This window comes from Thamnophis sirtalis, unplaced genomic scaffold (genome assembly GCF_051295495.1).
Source record: "Thamnophis sirtalis isolate CommonGarterSnake01/CBP01778 unplaced genomic scaffold, rThaSir2_p1.2 scaffold_3, whole genome shotgun sequence".
Taxonomy (NCBI): Eukaryota; Metazoa; Chordata; class Lepidosauria; order Squamata; family Natricidae; genus Thamnophis; species Thamnophis sirtalis.
The window spans coordinates 33,440,104-33,459,454 of NW_028261383.1; the positions used below are offsets into that span (position 1 = coordinate 33,440,104).

The 19,351-nt window shown below is 44.0% G+C and overlaps 2 protein-coding genes across 2 annotated transcripts in view; one reads left to right on the top strand and one right to left on the bottom strand.

Annotated features, from left to right (window-relative positions):
- Nucleotides 1-2,279: 2,279 nt before the first annotated feature.
- On the bottom strand, nucleotides 2,280-8,525 carry LOC148047878 (uncharacterized). Its single transcript, XM_087707797.1, has 4 exons — nucleotides 8,367-8,525; nucleotides 6,267-6,383; nucleotides 5,367-5,520; nucleotides 2,280-2,621 (listed from the first exon to the last, which is right to left on the bottom strand). The coding sequence occupies exons 1-4, from the start codon at nucleotides 8,395-8,397 to the stop codon at nucleotides 2,453-2,455; spliced, it is 471 nt and encodes a 156-aa protein (XP_087563923.1). The 5' UTR covers nucleotides 8,398-8,525; the 3' UTR covers nucleotides 2,280-2,452.
- A 4,903-nt stretch (nucleotides 8,526-13,428) lies between these two features.
- The window catches only part of TRIM39 (tripartite motif containing 39), a 29,664-nt gene continuing 23,741 nt past the window's right edge, over nucleotides 13,429-19,351 (top strand). The window contains exons 1-2 of the mRNA XM_087708582.1: nucleotides 13,429-13,836; nucleotides 18,002-18,181. Of these exons, the coding sequence (XP_087564708.1) occupies nucleotides 18,139-18,181 (43 nt within the window). The 5' untranslated portion in view covers nucleotides 13,429-13,836; nucleotides 18,002-18,138. The remainder of the gene's footprint in view (nucleotides 13,837-18,001; nucleotides 18,182-19,351) is intronic.

The following is a 19,351-nucleotide window of genomic DNA, read 5'->3' on the forward strand; positions in this document are numbered from 1 at the left end:
CAGCCTCTCTGAGCTCTAGGAATCAGGCAATGGCAAACCACTTCCAAAAAACCATGCCAAGAAAACTTCAGGGGCTAATCCAGATAGTTGTCAGGAATCCACATTGACTTGAAGGCATGAAAAGGAACCTCAAAATACATTTTTATTTGGTACTACAGCCCAACAGGTGCCCCTCGGCAGTGTTAGGTTACGGCTGGTACACCCCGGTACGGGTGTACCAGTTGGAGCTGGGAGCAGCGGCCACCATACTGGAACGGTGTTTTGGTGGGCCCACCCACCCATGTTCCTTAACTGTATTTAAGCCAACTTGGCCATTTGCGCACACAGCATATGGCACCTGGGACCTCTGCCAAGCAGCTGGAGCATCGCAGAGCATGTGCCAGAGGTGGACAACCGGCCCTGTCACAGTATACCAGTTGTGATGGGATCCGAACCCACCTCTGCCCCTGGTATAAGGGAATGGATTTATCAAAAAACATGACTACTATAAATGGAAGACTGTAAATTTATTTTCTCTGTATTTGGATCAGTTCTACTTCCCTATACATATTTTTAGAGAAGCCCTTTGGGAAATTGTCCCTTCTGCTTTTTTGTGGGGGGGGGGCACTCATTTTCATTCTGATTCAGGGATTTTGAGGACACAGAATAGTCCCTAGAATCTAGATAGTTTCAAGGACCCTCAGAGTCTGAGTGATTGGTTGCTTGAAGAGTATAAATCCCTTCCATTCCCAAGTGTTTAGTTAGAACTGAAGAAGCTTCTTGGTTGAGAAGTGAAACACCTTAAAAGAAAAATCAGAAGGTCCAGTTGCTTTTGGAACAACCATGACCAAGATGACTGAGAACCTCCATAGATAACTTCAGGAAATTCTCACAATGTTCACTTCTACATTGGCCACCTTCCATCTGGACCATTGCAATGTGCTCTGTGGGAGTGGGGGATTTTGAAGACCACTCATTGGCACTGAAGACTTGTTTGTCACTCACAAAAATGGGCCAATTTGTTTTGGCCTTTCTACTCCAGGGACGTGCAGTCACTAGAGGCAAGGGAGGCGGGGCCTCAGCAGTCTCCTCAGAAAAAGGAAAGAATTTTTTTTAAATAATTAAAGCCAAGGTCGTTGCTACCACAGTGACTTGGCGTCTGCTTAGTGTTAATTATAGGAGGAGGCAGAGAACTCGGGGCCTCCTTTCCATAAGGAATTTTTCGCCTTTTAAAAGTTAAGCAAGAGTTAAAAAGCAAAACATTTTGTATGCAAAGGAGACACTGATTCTCCCACCTCCTGATCTGGGAGCAGCGAATCATGCCTTGTTGTTGCAGTTGAGCACGCTTACGTTGGGCGGGTTATTTCGGAGGGTGCGCTGAGAGAGGAGTGGGGGAGAAGGAGGAGGCCAGATTCCCTTTGCTGCAAGCCTTGCCGTCTCTTGCATCCCAAAGGTGGGTGGGTGTGGGAGCTTTGGTGGCCCCAATTCTTCTCTGGGGTTTGGTGTCTCCTGGGGCTGCTGGCTAGATTAGGGTGACCAGACATCCTGCATTTGGCAGGACAGGCACGCCTTTTCATAAATTTTCCCGTGTCCCGCGCCGTTCTTAAAAAAACAAGCTTTTTTTGGCGCTCGCAGCTCCCTCGCTCCCCCGTCCATCAGCTGCTAGCTCGCTGGGCTGGCTCATCATTCCGTTCTATCCTACAAATTTAAGCCAGCCCAGCCTGCTGCTCACTGATTGGATTGGCCTGGACTCCAGCCAATCAGTGAGCTGGCTGGGATGGAAAATTTTCAGCACGCCGCGTGCTGAAAATTTTCCATCCCAACCAGCTCACTGATTGGCTGGACTCCGCTTAGCTTAGCACGCCTGCGCGAGTCTCCATTTCATTTTGTCTTTTGTTTTGGTTGCAGCTGCGCTTACTCACTGGTGAGTAATCATGGAATGGATTGGTAACGGTGGGAATCGGGAGGCGCTGGGGGGAGGAGACAGCTCTCCTCTCCTCCTTCTCCCCCTTTGCGGAGTTCATTTCACCTCCTCGCGTCATAGCCAGCCCCTGTGCTGCGCCGCCACGGGCGGCAGAAGCTCCGGAACCAAGTGGAAGTTCTCTGCGCGAGTGAAACAGCCGCCGCCGCTCGCGCAGAGAACTTCCACTCGGTCACGGACTCACGGAGCTTCTGCCGGCGTGGCGGCGCCTGTGCTGCGCGATTTCCAGCGGTTTCTTACACCTTAATTGTTCTACTAAATGATGTTTTCTGTACCTTAGATATACAAATTAGGAGTCTACCTCAGTTGCCCATTTTTTTAATGAAGTAAGAGAATTACACACTCTTCCATTGTGACTTTTCTATCCATTGTGTGTTTTTTAAAAGAAAACACAAAGAATGGAAGTTAGAATAGCAAAACACAATCTCGTTTGATAGATGGATTGATTGCTCCAGGATTCATCCATTGAGAATTATTAATCAAATATTTTGATTAATAATCAGGAAGCTGATGTTTCAGATCCATTTCTGGCACAAATACAAGCTTTGTGCCTGTAGCACTGCTTCCAGCTGAGTTTTGAGTTGGTTTCTCTGTCGTTAATATTTTTCCATTGTTCTTGTTTTCCTTTTGTATCATATTTGCTGAGCTCTTGAAATATTTCCTGGGCCAAGAAAAAAAAAGATGTTGCTTTAAAAGATAGTAACATCAAAATGGTTTTCTATTTCAACCTCCCCAGTTCTTTGGCCTTCTCTGAAATTTGCTTTTCTTTTTTTCAAGGACTGAGATGTTGCACTCCTTTGACAAAAGAAGTGTTGAAACGTTGCACTTCAAACTCAGGCCCTTTCGGATGTGTGTGGAATGTCATGATGCAAGGTCAAAATTGGGTGGGTTATGTTGCAGCGCAAGTAGTCCTTAACTTACAATCATTCATTTAGTGACTGTTCAAAGTTACACCATTGAGAAAGCTGGTTACAACTGATCCTTGCATTTATGATTGGAATTAGGATAGATTTTCATTGGTCTGATATTTGTAATTGAAAGAAAGTCTTAATCTAAAGTTTGAAAATATATTCTTTCCTTTATACATAATGCTTAAGTAATTCCTAAAGTTTGTAAAATATTATTGAAAGTGTATTTGAAAATATCGATGTTAAAAGAAATTTAAAGAAAAAAGATGTAAAACTTTAGAGTTTTAAAAAGGATGTATAAAAAAGGGAAAAAAATATTCCATGAGTGTAAATTGGAGGGAGTGATTTAAATTGAATGAGTTAATTGGAGTTAGTTGGAATTTTATTGGTCTGAAAGTGAACTTTAAAGTATGTATATATGTATGTTTAAAAAAGGTGTATTAGAATGTTTAGATTTTAGAAATGTTTTTTTTAAAAAAAACTTAAGTGTTTTAAAATGGATGGAAAAAAGTATTTTTCTCATTAAGGTTAAAGAATCTGAAAGAATACAGTGAATGTTGTTAATATAAATGGTGATAGTTTATAAAGATTATTAAGTGGAAATAAAAATACATATTATTTCAAGAGCAAGAAAGATAAAGCAGAATTTTGCGGTTGAAATGAAAAAAATGAAACCTTGACTTTGCTTATGCTGATTAGATAGATTTGTTGTTATAGAAATGGGTAATTACATAGTAAAAGCAAAAAGTTGAGGTTGTAATGTTGTTATCTTGTACTATGCTAAAAAGAGTCAAAAGTCAATGCCTTTTTCTTTCTTCCCTTCTTTTTCCTTCCCTTAATTTCCTATTTTTATTTTTCTTTGCATTTTATACATTGATAAATAATAAAAGTCACAAAGAAGCAGTTGCAGTCATAAGTCAGTTGGTCCCACTTGTGCAGTGGTGGGATTCGGCCAGTTCGTACAATTCTGAGCAGTTTGGTGAACTGGTTATTGGAAGAAATCATTAGGGCAGAGAACTGGTTGTTAAATTATTTGAATCGCACCACTGCACTTGTGGTCATAAATCAAGGGCTACCTGTCCTGCAATGCCACTTTTTCCAGAGTGACTTGTCTGACCCAGGGGTGGGTTTCAAAACTTTTTACTACCTATTCTGTGGGCATGGCCTATTTTTGGGTGTGGCTTGGGTGCCACGTGACTGGGTGGACGTGGCCAACTTGATGTCACTCACCAGGAGATGTCATGGATTGGGTAAAATGTGGTGAAGCTCACTTAACAATGCTCTTGCTTAGCAACCAAAATTTTGGGCTCAATTGTAGTCATAAGTCAAGGACTATCTCTCCCTTCCTCTGCATGGAAGTCTTATCCTAGTAAACTCCTTCTCCTTTCTGGCAATTTTCCTCTCTGTTAGAGGAACCAAAATAATCCAGACAACGTAAGGTTTCCTGCTGCAGCAGGGGGTTGAACTAGGTGACCCATGAGTAGTCTTCTAGCCCTAAATTGCTGTGCTGTTTTTCTTTCTTTCTTCCTTCCTTCCTTCCTTCCTTCCTTCCTTCCTTCCTTCCTTCCTTTTTTCTTTCTCCCTTCCCTCTATGGGAAGCAACCTCCCCCCCCAAATAACTGCTGACTGTCACTTTGCAAACCTGAGCAGCTTTTCAATTTGAAGCAGGACTCCAAAGTTTGCAGCTTTAAGACTTGTAGACTTTAACTCCCAGAATTCCACAGCCAGGCATGCCCAAGTTCCGATTTAAAACAACACCATTTGTTTTTCTCCTTTGCTGAATCTCCCGGCAGAAAAGTAAATTTCCTCCCTTCTTCCTCCCTCCCCCACCTTCTTACTTTTTAAAGCTTTCCCCCCCCTTGCCTGAACTGGCAGGGGAAAAACTTCTTTTAAAAAAGCTTCTGATGGGAGAACAGATTCGGGGGCAGGGCCATGCCACCATTTTTACTATCCAATATGCCAGATTTTCACCACCTCCTCTGGTATACCAGACCATATAGGGAGGAACCCACCTCTGATCTAACCTCTTTCCAGCAAACAGCGCTATCTAGAACAAAAGGTAATTCACTGTATAAGCTTGAATATGATCACTCATGAATAACTATTATTAGTTTACTCATTTCACTAAGGAAATAAATTAACTTCTATGAAAAATATTTTAAAGAAGCACTTTAGGATCAGCTCAGTATTAATTCCCCTTCAACAGTGAACAGAAAGAAAATAACAGGGCCAGAATTTTAAAACTGGAAACTTGTAATTAAAAAAAAAGAAAAGAAAAAAAGAACAGGGAAAAGAAAAATCTTGTGATTTGACTACCCTATGCTACAGATTGCTTTTGCTGCTGCAGCTTTTTATGGGCAGAAAAGTCACAAAATTCTCAAGAAATTACTAGAGAGATCAGGAAAACCTGCAGTGCGATAAACACGCAAGAAAAACCCTTGGATCCTTCTTCATACTCAAGAGGACTAATTAATACAACTCTAGAAAGAAAAGTTTACCATGGACGTATAAAAGGCTTCCAATTGCATGAATCATGATCGGAACAGCAACTCAATTTGTATCGAAAATGGGTCTTCGGATCTTCCCCATAACTCCCACATTTATTAGGTTCATTCTCCAAACAGGTTAGTATAAGCTTCTCCAGACGCATATCTGCATTTAAAGAGAAAGGAATCACATTTCAATTCCCCCTACTAATTTCCCATGGAATATGCATCTTACATTGTTGTAAAGCCTTTTGTCTCAATAGAAGTAATCCTCAACTGACAACAGTTCATTTTGTGACCATTCGAAGTTACGACGGCATAGCTATTTGCAACCTTCTGACAAGCAAAGGCAATGGGGAGGCCAGTTTCAGTTTACAGATGTGTTCTTAAGAACTGCAGTGATTCAATTAACCCAGTGGTGGGATTCAAATAATTTAACTACCGGTTCTCTGCCCTAATAACCAGCTGGGTGGGCATGGCCATGGTGGGTGTGACAAGCAGCACTCAGCCTCCTGCACCCCCGTGAGCAAAAATGGGCCATGGGGGGGGGCAGTGATGGCCCCCCTTGCTCCATTTTGGGCCTAGTAGGCATCCCTGCAGCCTCCTGGGAGCAAAAACAGGCCACAGGGGGGCTGTGCCACCCCCCCCCCCACCATTTGGGGCCTAGGAGACCTCCCTGGGAATCAAAACAGGGCATGTGGGGACTCCTGGAAGGGGCGGGGCAGGAAGGGGTGGGGCCAGCCAGCAATTTAACAAACAGTTCACCTGAACTGGTCTGAACTGGCTGAATCCCACCACTGAATTAACCATCATGGCAATAAAGGTTGTAAATGAATGGTTGTAAGTCAAGGACTGCCTGCATTACTCCTAGAAAAGCCAGCTCTGTAACAGGAATGTAGTAAGAATCCTTACTTCCGAAGACTTGCAGTTGGCCACACACCCCCTTAGAGGTGAGGCAGAAGCTATTAAGCGGAAGGCAAGGAGCCACAGGCCATACGGCTATGCAGTTTCGGCAGGTCAAAGTATCTACTGGGAAAAAGACAGAAATATTGTATTCTGCAACAGAGTTCCACAATGTTTCCAGCTTTGCAGACCGTTAAGGGGTGGGGTGGGGAGAAGGGATGGTTTTGCATGAGTGGCTAGCAAGCGTGTGCACATGCACACACAGCTGCATTTGCATGAGCACCATGCACACATGCCTGCCACTCACTTACGTGGAGAATGCACACTCACCCGCTGGCAGCGGTGGGTCCCTGCCAGTTCTAACCTCTTCTATAGAAGAGGTTCCACAAATCTACAGTGCCGTTTAGAACCGGTTCCAGCTCCCTCCCCCCGCCCGTCCGCACATCATCAAGATGAAGAGCGAGAGGAGGAATTCTGAGAGTTGAAGTCCACAAGTGTTAAAGCTGTCAAGTTTGAACACCCCTTGAGTTTTTTTTCTAAAGGGTTAGGGGTGCAAGGGTCTTGTAACTTGACAGCTTTAATACTTGCGTGCTTCAAATGCCAGTTTCTGAGCCAACATTTTGGTTGCTAAGCAAGAGCGTTGTTAAGTGAGTTTGACCACATTTTACAAGTTGGCCACACTCACCCAGTCACATGACTGCCAAGCCACTCCCACTCAGTCACATGACTGCCAAGCCACACCCACCCAATCACATGGCTGGAAAGCCACTCCCACCCAGTCACATGACCGACAAGCCACTCCCACAAATCAGGCCACACCTACAGAAGAGGTTCTAAAAAAATTTGAAACCCACCACTCTCCGCTGGTCACGGAAGTGAAGATGTGCGTGCTTACCAGCCATTTCCACAGCCTGTTTGCAAACCCCTCATGGACCACTAATGGACCACAGCCCACAGGTTAGGAACCCCTGTTCTACAAGTATCCTGACCCTGTGCCATGTAGGGTTTTAAACCCATCAATCTACAGGCCGACAACTCCTTTAAAATGTGTTTATTCTGCACTTTGATTTTTCTCCCCCATTCATTCATTCTTCATGTACAATATTTAGGTCATGTCATGTTTCCTAGTTTTCTATTTCTAAACTACAACAAAGTTAGGTTATTCTAGTAGGGATATAGAAATCCACTATCAATAACAATAGCAATAACATTTAGACTTATATACTGCCCCATAGTGCTGCATAGCACTCTCTTGCAATGTCAGCATTATTTGCATATTGTTCCCAACAATCTGGGTCCTCATTTTATCAGCCTCAGAAGGATGGAAGGCTGAGTCAACCTTGAGCCCCATCAAGAGTGAACTCCAGAGTTTGCCAACAATACACTTCATCAATCTATCTATATATTACTAATACAAACAGTTGAAGAAGAACAAATATTAATGGCAAATAATGTTTAAACATCTCTGCAAGCATATAATCTATGAAACACCTTATTAATGTTGAGCACAGCTGGGTTAATTACCCTGTTTCCCTGAAAATAAGACCTCCCTGGATAATAAGCCCAATCGAGGTTTTGAGCGCATGTGCTAAAATAAGCCCTCCCCCAAAATAAGCCCTCCCTGAAAATATTGCAACACAGCAGCAGCGATGAGGTGACCATTCTCACCACCTCCTGCACCTCAAAAATAATAAGACCTCCCTGAAAATAAGGCCAAGCGCTTATTTCAGGGGTCAAAAGAAAATAAGACCTTGTACAGGATCTTATTTTGGGGGAAACATGATATTGTTCCTAGTCCATAGATGTTACCTGTCCTGGAAAAGCCCGGCAATCTGATTCAGTCACATTAATTACAAACATGACAGGACATCGTAAACGATAAAGAGGATTTCTTGTTCTGTTCTGAGAAAAGAGATCCCTCTAATTCCACGAAAATAGCCACTGGTTACAGATGAGCACATGGCTGGGGAAAGTATTGGAAGACATGGTTGAAATGCCAGAAATAAGGGCTCACCGCAATGTAGCCAAAATCACAATTTTAGAAGCAAAGTGGGAAGGGTCCTTGGGTATATTAAATCTTTAGTAGAAAGGGGAAATTTAAAGACTTACTTTCTCCCAATGATCCTAATTGATCCTCCATCTTATCCTGCTAACAGCAATAACAACCGTGTTTTTGCTGATGAGTGCTCAACTCCGAGGCTTTATGCTTTATTCCATTAGACCATTAGTGGCCATTGGTAATTTTCAGCCGAAAGAGCTTCAGGTATAAATGACTTCAGGAAATGTTTATGGGGGTGGGAATAATAGCTTGTCGATATCCCTATTTTTGTTAGGGACTTACCTCCCATTGTGACGAAGAGGAGAAGATAGACTATAAGCAGCCAAAGCTGAACCATGCCTGTTTACTCCCAAGTCTATCAGCAAAGGCTTGGATAGAACTTGGCATGGAAAGAGAAGAAGGAATTTTTTAATCTGTGGGCAGTTGGGTTTTTCATTTAACCACACATCTGTATTTCAGAAAACAATTTGTACTTCTGTAGGTGGATCAACCGTACAAGTGATGGACATTGAGATCATGGAACAATTTTCAACTGTTTGATCTGTACAAAAAACGTTTCAGTGTCAACATGAAACGTGGAATTTCAAGGTCCTGGATTTAACACCCACTCATTGCTTGGAGAGTTTCGGAATTCAATATCCGTCTCTCCTATCATAGATAAAGAGTTTTCACCTTAGACATACCGTGTTTCTCCTAAAATAAGAGAAGGCTTTATTTTCTTTTGACCCCTGAAATTAGTGCTTGGCCTTATTTTCACGGAGGTCTAATTATTTTTGAGGTGCAGGAGGCAGCGAGCGTGGTCACCTCATGGCTGCTGCTGCGTTGTGCTGCTGTGGCAACACAACACAGACACTCGTCAGCTGGACGCTTTTCAATCAAAGTACCGCTCAGCTGCGGGAGTAAATGGCAGTAAGGAGTGGGGCGCGAGGCATGTTACTGGGCCTGCCACTCTTTTTTTGTGGCCATTAGTGTGACAGAAGGGGCGCCACAGCTAGGGTTGCGGGAGCGGCTGTGGGGTCTGTCGGGCATGTTCCCCTCTCCCTTCCCCCCTCTGAACTTGCCTCCTTACCTCATTTTGTTTACACAGCAAGCAACCAGAGGAAATGGCGGGAACCAGCTGTGCATGTGTTTAAATATTTTCAGGGGAGGGCTTATTTTAGCACATGCACTCAAAAGCCCAATTGGGCTTATTATCCAGGGAGGTCTTGTTTTCAGGGAAACAGAGTAAATACCACTAGAAAAAACTATGCAGGTCTCTAGAAAGAGGACAATGCACATGTTCCACCTCTTGGTCTCACTGTTGGCAATGCAGCACACACTCTCACTACCTCCAGTCCAACTCCTCTTTCTGAAATTTAGCTATGAACAAGGTTCCCTCTGCAGGTTTTTCCTTCAATAGCAAAAAAAATATATATGAAAGAGGGTAAGGATCAATGTTCCCTCTAATTTTTTTTCAGTGTGTGCGGAAAATTATAGTGTTCGAGCGGCACATTTTCATGCCTAAGCACCTGAACTTTTTTGGCCATAATTGCCATCAGAGCAGATGTTGGGAGGGGGGCAAGGAGGAAAAGGGTCCCCTCCCTCTCCCTCAGACCCCCAGGAAGGAAGAGAGGGGGAGGGAAAGGAAAGAAAATGGAAAACAAGAAAAGGAAAGGAAAAAGGAAAGGAAATAGAAAAGAAGGAAAGGAAAAAGGAAAGGAAATGGGAAAGAAGAAAGGAAAGGAAAAGAGAAAGGAAAGAAAAAAGGAAAGGAAATGGAAAAGAAGGAAAGGAGAAAGGAAAGGAGAAAGGAAATGGAAAAGAAGGAAAGGAAAAGGAAAAGAAGGAAAGGAAAAGAGAAAGGAAAGGAGAAAGGAAAGGAAAAGAGAAAGGAAATGGAAAAGAAGGAAAGGAAAAGAGAAAGGAAAGAAAAAAGGAAAGGAAAGGAGAAAGAAAAGGAAATGGAAAAGAAGGAACGGCGAGGAGAAAGGAAAGGAAAAAGAAAGGAAGTTAGAAGAAGGACAGAAAGGAAAAGGAAAGAGTGGAAAGGATTGGTACTGCTCAAAAATCAAGTCTCAGGATCCCGTGGACCCCTTTGGCTCAGGCATTCCCATTCCACGCTGCTTCCCTCTCTCCTCAAAGCGAAGGGATTGCAGAAAAAAATGCTGAGCCCAGAACGGGGCTTCAGATGAGGCAATGCCTGAGAAACCCCGGATGTGCAGAGAAACACAGGCTACAACCAGCGAATCCCATTTTCCCAGGAACTGACGAAGCCCCAGAGGACCAATGGGAATTCTCCCTTCTGCAGTGTCATCGGTCTCTGGGCAGAGTCTCCCTTGATTTCGCCAATCACCAGATGGAGGAGAGAGTTCGGTGCAGAGAGAGAAGGGGGATATTTTTAGTCATATTTAAAGACATTAAAAAACATTGCGCTGCAGTTTGAAACTTGTGCGCGGTGTTTTTTTGTTACCTGCGCAGCCGCACAGGCACGCAGCTTAGAGGGAACACTGGTAATTTATCCAATTTATCCTATTTTTTTCCACGCGTGCCAACATTACGCACGAGGGTTAGTTACGCAGTTTGGGGGCATCCCTGCCTTTGTCACTCCTCGCGAAGCCCCGAAGGCTTTTTCCCCAGTCGAATTCTTGCTCCTTTGTGGGCAATTGAGCGGCAGTTGCCATTTTCCATCTGAGCTATGATATGTTTTGAAGCAAAGTGAGTCAGATGAGAGACTTCTCATCTCTGCCTAACCCTCGTGCGTAATGTTGGCACGCGTGGAAAAAAATCGCTCATAGCTTCTTATAAAGCTAGTATGATGCTTTATCCAATTACTGTTCAGGAGATTCATTAAATTAGCTCCGGCTTCTATTTTCCACCAGTAAGTATATTACATCTTGGGAATATACTGGGAAGTCTTGGCAGCCATGTCACTTGTGCCCAGGCCTGAGGAGAAGAGGGGAGGGGGGTTGCAGCCAGTACATTGTTCCGGAGCCCATGGAGTTCCAAGGGGGTCCATGAAGGGGAAAATCAGCAAACTAAAGCTGATTAAAAAATTATCTAAGATCAAGATAGAGCTGAGGTGGCGCAGTGGTTAGGGTGCAGTACTGCAGGCCACTTCAGCTGACTGCTATCTGCAGTTCAGCGGTTCAAATCTCACCGGCTCAAGGTTGACTCAGCCTTCCATCCTTCCGAGGTGGGTGAAATGAGGACCCAGACTGTGGAGGCAATATGCTGACTCTGTAAACCGCTTAGAGAGGGCTGAAAGCCCTATGAAGCAGTATATAAGTCTAACTGCTATTGCTATTGCTAACTATGTCACAGGGGCAACTGGTAGATTTGGCAAGACTCAGTATTCAATCTGATCTTGCAAAAACGATTGATGTTGATGATGTGATTTACAATTTTGCCAGGAAAAAGGCTAGGAAAGCACCTTTGTTTAGCAGAATATAAATGCCATTACATCTCAACAACCGTATTGTTGGGAGAAATGTCCTTCTGGGTTCAGCTGCAAGTGGGGAAGAAGACACTGGAGACATGGAGGCTGCTTGGAAAGATGGTTTAATGGTGGACAGGATCACATGGATTGAGCTCTTGAACAGAAAAGGGGGATCACATGCTTCAATGTTGAGTGAAGAAGAAGAGAAGAGAGGAAGGGGCTTGCTGAGCTTTTGATAATCTGTTCAGCCCCACCTCTCAGTTTCCTGTTCCTGTGTAAGAAATATATTCTGATTGGTTGTCAGACTCCCATGGGGCCATGCAGGGGCAACTGTCTAGGTTGTGTTTTGAATCCCAAGTTTGATTGGGTTTCCAGATGCCATGTGGTGAGTTTCTGTGAAAGGCTGATATTATCTTTATTAATCAGGCTTTAATGGCTCATTGACAAAAGGGGGATGGGTAGGAAGCTGCAGGGAGCTACTTTGTCTTTAAAACATGTTTCTCCCTTTTCACATCCAAGGAAATATAATATTCTGCCTTTTCAATATTTCCCAGGATATTTCATTTTTCTAGGAGAGGGGTGGGTGCTAACTTCCTACAGTATAATAACTGTTATGACCTTGTAATCAATCTAGTATTAAATTAATTGCTTATGTATATTGTTTCATTATTGTTTCTATATTAATGTATATTATTATCTTTTACAGAAGTACCTGTCCACTTTTTAATATATTTGCAAGTATGTTTGAATGTAATTAATAAATGTACAATTATGATATTACTGATTTATGTGTCCATGTGTAGGTGAGGAGGCCCATATTAGTCTTGTTCCAGCACTTAATAATCCTTTCGGCGACCCTGCTTGTGCCATAAAAGCATCAACATTTGCACCCCCCCCCCGACTAATTGCCGTTCAGAAAGAAATGTCAATAAAGAAGAATATGTAATTCAGGGTTCAAATGAGGGGGTCCTTTGGTGCTCTCTTGCGTGCACGCGTGTCAGGAGGAACTGCTTTGCCTTCCTCATCTGCTGGCGCGGTGGCTCTTGTCTTAAACAAACTTGGCAACTTTAAGAACTTCTGAACTGAACGGAGGTCCACACATTTTTGCCCAGGTTTCTCTTCTCAGTTGCATCGCATAAACTTTGCTGGCTTACTGCAGACGGTAAAATGGTAAAATCCGCAAAGAACAGCATTTTAATAAATCAGCGGTTTTCATCCTTGGGAATTGAGAGACGGACTTCAACTCCCAGAATTCCAAGGCCAGCACGGTCGTTGGAGAGCACTCTGGGATTTGAAGTCCAGGCCTCTTAAAGCAGATTCCCAAAGTTGGAAGGGAAAAAAAAGCAGTCCTAAACGCTCTGCCATTCTAGGCAATTCGGAATGTGAGATTCCTTCGGCATGGCTGGCTGCGGAATTCTGGGAGTTGAAGTCTTCGTTGCAGATTCTCTTACTTCCGCCCTAAAACTCCGCCCTATCCTACCCCAAAAGAAGATAGATATGTGTCTGTGTCTCTGTATGTTTCGGGCGTGGGGGAGGAGAATGATCAAAGCGTTCCCAGAACTTCGCGTCCTTGTATAACTCTATAGGTACAAGTCTACGGCCAACCGGAAAAACCCCTTGAGTTTAGGTACCCAGGAAAGGCTTGCTACTGTGATCCTCGTTTTGTTTTGTTTTAAATGCCCAAGAGCCCTCCTCACCATCGAGTCGGAGAGCAGAACCAGCCTCGCGGGATCCCATGGTCTCCGCGGGGCTAGAAGGGCCACTTCCGGTGACGCCAGAGTGGAGAAATGTTCTGCGTTGGGGGGTGTGGGGAGGGAGGAAAGATGAAGGCGGCTGGAGGCGGGCTAGGCCGGGACCGAGACTTCGGTGGGAAGGGAGGCCGGTGAAGGAGCGGGAGCAGGAGGAGGAGGAGTCGCAGGCCTGGGCCTAAGGGCTGGTGGCTGGCCAGGAGCGTCCAATCCAGGGTGGTGCTGCAGCCCCATGGCAGCCCCGCCTTTGCCCGCCTCTTTGGACCCTCCGAGGGACCGAGTCTTTCCTCCGCGGGCAACGCAGCGGACGGCGCCGGCTCCCCTCTGACTCGCCCGCGCGTGATTTACACGGGGAAGGTAGGTAGGTTACTAATAAAGGAGAATAACTGGAAGCTCAGGATTGAAATTCTTGGTGCTCTCTGAGCTTGGCTGCTTTCTTATAGAGACTTTTCCTTACCCAAACTGGGGAACCTCATCAGTGCCAGCTAGTAAAGGAGTGGGCTTTGCTCTCAGTTTAGATATTCTGATCTAGGGGCTTGGCTGATAAGATGCGTTTCTTTTTTTGACCTAAAAGTTCTTACCCAAAGCCTTTATAAAAATCCCAACTGGGCTGAGAACTTAACTCCCAAACCATTTGCAGAGCAGTAACTGGAGAATTTACTCCTGCGAATCCCTTGGACTGCAAGGCGATCAAACCGGTCAATCCTAGAGAAGATCAACCCTGAGTGCTTTTTAGAAGGCCAGATCCTGAAGATGAAACTCAAATACTTTGGCCACCTAATGAGAAGGAAGGACTCCCTGGAGAAAAGCCTAATGCTGGGAAAGACTGAGGGCAAAAGAAGAAGTGGACAGCAGAGAATGAGGTGGCTGGATGGAGTCACTGAAGCAATAGGCATGAACTTAAATGTACTCCAGAGGATGGTAGAGGACAGGAAGGCCTGGAGGAACATTGTCCATGTGGCCGTGATGAGTTGGACACAACTTTGCAGCTAACAACAATTGGAGAATGCTGGACTAGCATAGGAGAGTGCATATTTTTTTTAAAAAAAAACTTTTCAGGTTGGAATAAGGTCAGAAGTGTCCTAGTCCTGTCAGGGAGGCTTTCTAGTGTGGAAAAGCTGGAGAGAATCCAAGCTCGAAGGGACTGGTAAGAGCTGGAAAGCGTCCATTTCTGGAGCATTTCCTGAAAAGATCCTTTATCCAGTCTAAACTAGATAATTGTCTAGGAGTCCTTGGTGTTCTTTCAGCTTGATAGTTTTCTTATAGACTTTTCCTTACCCAAAATGGGTAAGGTCATCAGTGCTAGCTAGTAAGGAATGTGGTTTGCTCTCAGTTTATAATTCTACTGGCTTGCTTCACACGATGTGTTTTTTGACCTAAAAGATAATAGCTGCATTCTTACCCAAAGCTTTTTTAAACATCCCATCTAGGCTGGGAACTTAATTCCCAAACCATTGGCAGAGCAGTAATTGGAAAATGCTGGACTAGCATAGGGAAGTGCATAATTTTAAGAAGCCCTTTTCAGGTTAGGATGTCAAAAGTGTCCTAGTCCTGTCTGAGAGGCTTACTAGTGTGGAAAAGCTGGAGAGAATCCAAGATGGAAGGGACTGGTAAAAGCTGGAAAGCGTCCATTTCTGGAGCTCTTCCTGGAAAGATCTGTGCTCCAATCTGTACAAGATAGTTCTCTAGGAGTCCTTGGTGTTCTTTCAGCTTGATTGTTTTCTTATAGACTTTTCAATGCTAGGTAATATCATCAGTGCTAGTAAAGAGTCAGGTTTGCTCTCAGTTTATACTCTAGTGGCTTGCCTGTTAGTGGTGGTGGTCTTAGAGGTTCTTTGGTTGGGCTCTTTGCTGTTGGCTTCTTCGGCAGTTTCTTGATTGAAGTATTGTTTACTTCATTGTGGTCTGAGGTTAACCTTGGAGTTAATCTGTGCCCATCTGGGTGCTGACTGCTGGTGGGGAAGGTCCTTGAGTCTTTTTGTTCCTTTTTGGCTGGTTGATTGTCTCTCTTGCATAGTCTATAGTTGTTGTTCATGTTTATGTGTCTTTTGATGGCTGATTTGTCAGAGTGCCAAGCTTCTAGAAATTCCCTGGCACTTTTTGACCGTGACCCGTCAAAAGCGCGGACGGCAAAAGCGCGATCGACAAAATCGCGCCTTTGACGTCATCACAGCGCGACGAAAAAGATCGAAAAATTCAAATAAAAATTAATAAAAATTAAATTAAAGCAAGCCGATTCACATAAAGGTAAGGGTTAGGGTTAGGGTTAGGGTTAGGGTTAGGTTAAGGGTTAGGGTTAGCTTTAGAGCGTTAGCGTTAGCGTTAGGGTTAGGATAAGGGTTAGCGTTACGTTTTTCGTTACTTTAACGGTTAGGTTTAGGGTTAGGTTTAGGGTTAGGTTAAGAGTTAGGTTTAGGGTTAGGTTTAGGGTTAGGTTTGGGGGGGTTAGGGGAAGGTTTTACCTTTATTTTTACATTTTTTCGATCTTTTTCGTCGCGCTGTGATGACGTCACAGCGCGCTTTTGTCGAGCGCGATTTTGTCCTACGCGCTTTTGTGGTGGAACCCTTTTTGACTTGGTTTGATCTAGGATGGTCACATTTTCCCAATTTAAACTATGGTTAAACCTGTCTTTATGTTGTGAGATTAAAGAATTTTCATCATGTCTACTGACCCCGGTTAGTGTTTGTGCCAGTCTTTTGCCTGTTTGTCCTATATCAAGAGTGTAAATTCAAGACCCAGGGGCCAGATCTGGCCCATGGGGTGCTTAGATCTGGCCTGCGGGGCCGCCCTGGAAACAGCAAAGGACCGCAGTGCCTCTTCTGGCAAGGCGCTCGGACTATCACAAGTGCCCCCAACACAAGAGAGGTTGAGCTGGCCATGCCCACCCAGCCCCGAGGTCAAATACAACCCCGATGGGGCCCTCAATGACACCCTGTCCTACATAGTAATTGTTGCAATCCTTACATTGTATCTTGTAGGTGACTCCTATTTTTTCTTCTGGAGTTGTGGGGGTCTCTCTCGTCCGCTGCCACGGCTGTCCTGGGTCTGAAAAGGACAAATCCGCTTTCTCAATCCTGCTAGAGCATTATTATTTTTACTACCAGTTCTGTGGGCATGGTGTGGCTTGGGGGTGTGGCAGGAGAAGGATACTGCAAAATCTCCATTCCCTCCCCACTCTGAGGCCAGCCAGAGGTGGCATTTGCTAGTTCTCCGAACTATTCAAAATTTCTGCTACCGGTTCTCCAGAACCTGCTGGGTTTCATCCCTGGAGCTAAGGCAAATTTAAAAAGGCAGCCTTTTTTTGGAAGTGAAATTTGGAAAGCGGATGGAATATTTGGCATATTATCAATTGTTAGATGCCCTACTCCAAAGTTTGCTCCTTCGTAAGCTGTCTTCTGGCAAGCAAAAAGTGCTCACTGTTGTCAATCAATTTGGGATATTAGCCACTTATTGGACATGACACATATAGTTCTGCTTCTGTTTTTCCTGCAATAAATTTATGGTACTTTCTGTGTTATGGAGAGGAATCGTGTTGCTAGAAGACATTTAAAGTAGTAGCATCAGTATCCTTTGCAGTCATTGAACGGCCTTAAACTTTTGGCAAGATTGTCTAGGATGGGGTGTCAAACTCAATTTCATTGAGGGCCACATCAGGGCTGTGATTGACCTTCGGAGGCTAGGTGGGTGTGGCTGACTTACACTGGCCTGATCTTTCCTCTATGCATTGGATAGGCCAGGATAGCCCCGCGGGCTGGATCCGACCACATCACAGGCCAAATTTGGCCCATGGGCCTTGAGTTTGACACCTCTGGTCTAGGAAAATCCTAACAATGATCAGGATTTTCTGTGTAACATATCGTTTGTAAAAGTAAGGGCTGAGTCAAATGATTGTGAATTTGGATTTTTCTGAAACCCGGGATTATTTTTAAGTCAGGGAGACATTTGCAATTTGGGTGAAATAATGTAAACTTAACACATGTAGTCCTTGACTTACCAATCTTCATTTAGTGACAGTTCAAAGTTACAACAGCATTGAAGAAAGTGATTTATGACCATGTCAGCATCCCCAGAGTGACATGATCAGAAATCTGGGCGCTTGGCAACTGGCATGTATTTATTTATTTTAAAAAATGTATATTGCCACCTACTTGCACATGGTGGCTCAAGGCAGCTTAATTGTTTATGACAATTGCACTGTCCCAGGTTCATGTGGTCACCATTTGTAACCTTCCTATCCGGCTGCCGGCAAGCCAAGTCAATGGGGGAAGCCAGATTCACTTAACAACTGCAGGGATTCATTTACCAACTGTGGCAGAAAAGTCAAAAAAATGCTCATAACTTAGCAATGGCAATTTTGGGCTCAGTTGTGGTTGTAAATTGGGTACTATCTATATTGGTGCTCTTTAAGGTTAGTAGATAATATATTTAATGTGTTTTGATCTATAGAAGCTGTTTTATGAATATGGAGCATTGTATTTATTCATTTTAATTTTGTTTTCTTTTTTGGCATGATTATCACAGAAACAACTTATTTTGCAAGATAAACTGGTGTTAAGGAAGAAGAAGCGAAAGGAAACAGCCTCCATATTTGGGCTGCTTTCACTCATCAGCTCCTGTGAATAAATCTCAACTATCCTCACTCCTGCCCAAAGAAGAAGATGCCTGTGATATCCGATCAGCTCCAGATGAATGAAACAAGGGGTAGGTAGACTATCGTTAAAGCCATTGATCACAGCTACCCAACAGTCTAATCTCGTGTAGGGGCAAATATTAGCTTGTTGTAATAGTTTTGTTGTAGGCCGTGATAGACATTCTGCTTCCTTCCTCATTGTCACCTTCCTCATTGCCAAGGCCAGATTATCAGAGTTTGATGTGGATGCAACTCTGCTTATAGTTTCCATAGTGAGGGAACTGTGTAATCAAGAGATATTCTAGAGCAGGGTCAAAATGAAGGCCTGGGAGGCAGATCCAACCCACAAGGTGCTTAGATCTAGCCCGCAGGACTTCCCTGGAAACAGTGAAGGATTGGCTTGCGGTGCCTCTGCCAGCAAAAACTGAGCTCGGGAGGACGGCACACAGGTCCTGCCGAGCTCCGTTTTCAACAGCAGAGGGTTGCCGGAGGCCATTGCAGCTGAAATCAAAGCTCAGGAGCCTGTTTTCTCTTGCAGACTATTTGGGCAACCACAGGTGCCCTTGACACGAGTGACATTGAGTTGGCCACGTCCACCCTGGTCACTTCCACTCCAGACTCCCATGGTCAAACACAACCTTGATGCGGCCCTCAGTGAAATCGAGTTTGACACTCCTGTTCTAGAGAAACTCGTTTGGCTCAGTCGTGTTTTTATAGCCGGTGTGGAAATTTTGATGGCTTAGGGCAAAACTAGAGTAGAAATTAGTTGTGTGTGTTGTCGGCTAATTGCTTCATTATGTAGATTTACTGTAGAATGCTCTTGATTTTTTTGTTCTTTGAATGGTATTTCCTAGAAATGCTGCAGCTATGGCATATCCTGTTCAAGAAAAGGTGGTCCAGGTTGACATGATTTTCATCTTTTTAGGTGCCGGATCTGAATCCCTTTCAGGTCTATACTAATGTGATTGTAAGCTACTTTGACCAATAATTGAGGAGATAAAATAAAAAAAGGATGGATTAATTTTGGTCACTTGAACTTTCCCCATTTTTGGAGGTGCCCTGAATTGGCCAGTTTAGAATTCTGGATATCCTTATTAACTTCAGAACATGCATATGCTGCCCCAGACATCGTTTCGTTTCCCAGCTTGCCACACAGTATTTTTTTTGGAAGGGTGGGGGAGGGAAAGGTTTGGAATGTTAGCCCAGACAACAAGAAGAGATTGTCCCTTGAGAACCAAGGT

Excerpts from the sequence above, each read along its gene's own strand:
- LOC148047878 (XM_087707797.1), bottom strand. The coding sequence starts at position 8,397 with ATGGAGGATCAATTAGGATCATTGGGAGAAA. Across the intron at positions 6,384-8,366 it reads ATTAGGATCATTGGGAGAAA|TAGATACTTTGACCTGCCGA; the intron begins GTAAGTCTTTAA and ends TCTTTTTCCCAG. Across the intron at positions 2,622-5,366 it reads AAGCCTTTTATACGTCCATG|GAAATATTTCAAGAGCTCAG; the intron begins GTAAACTTTTCT and ends TTCTTGGCCCAG.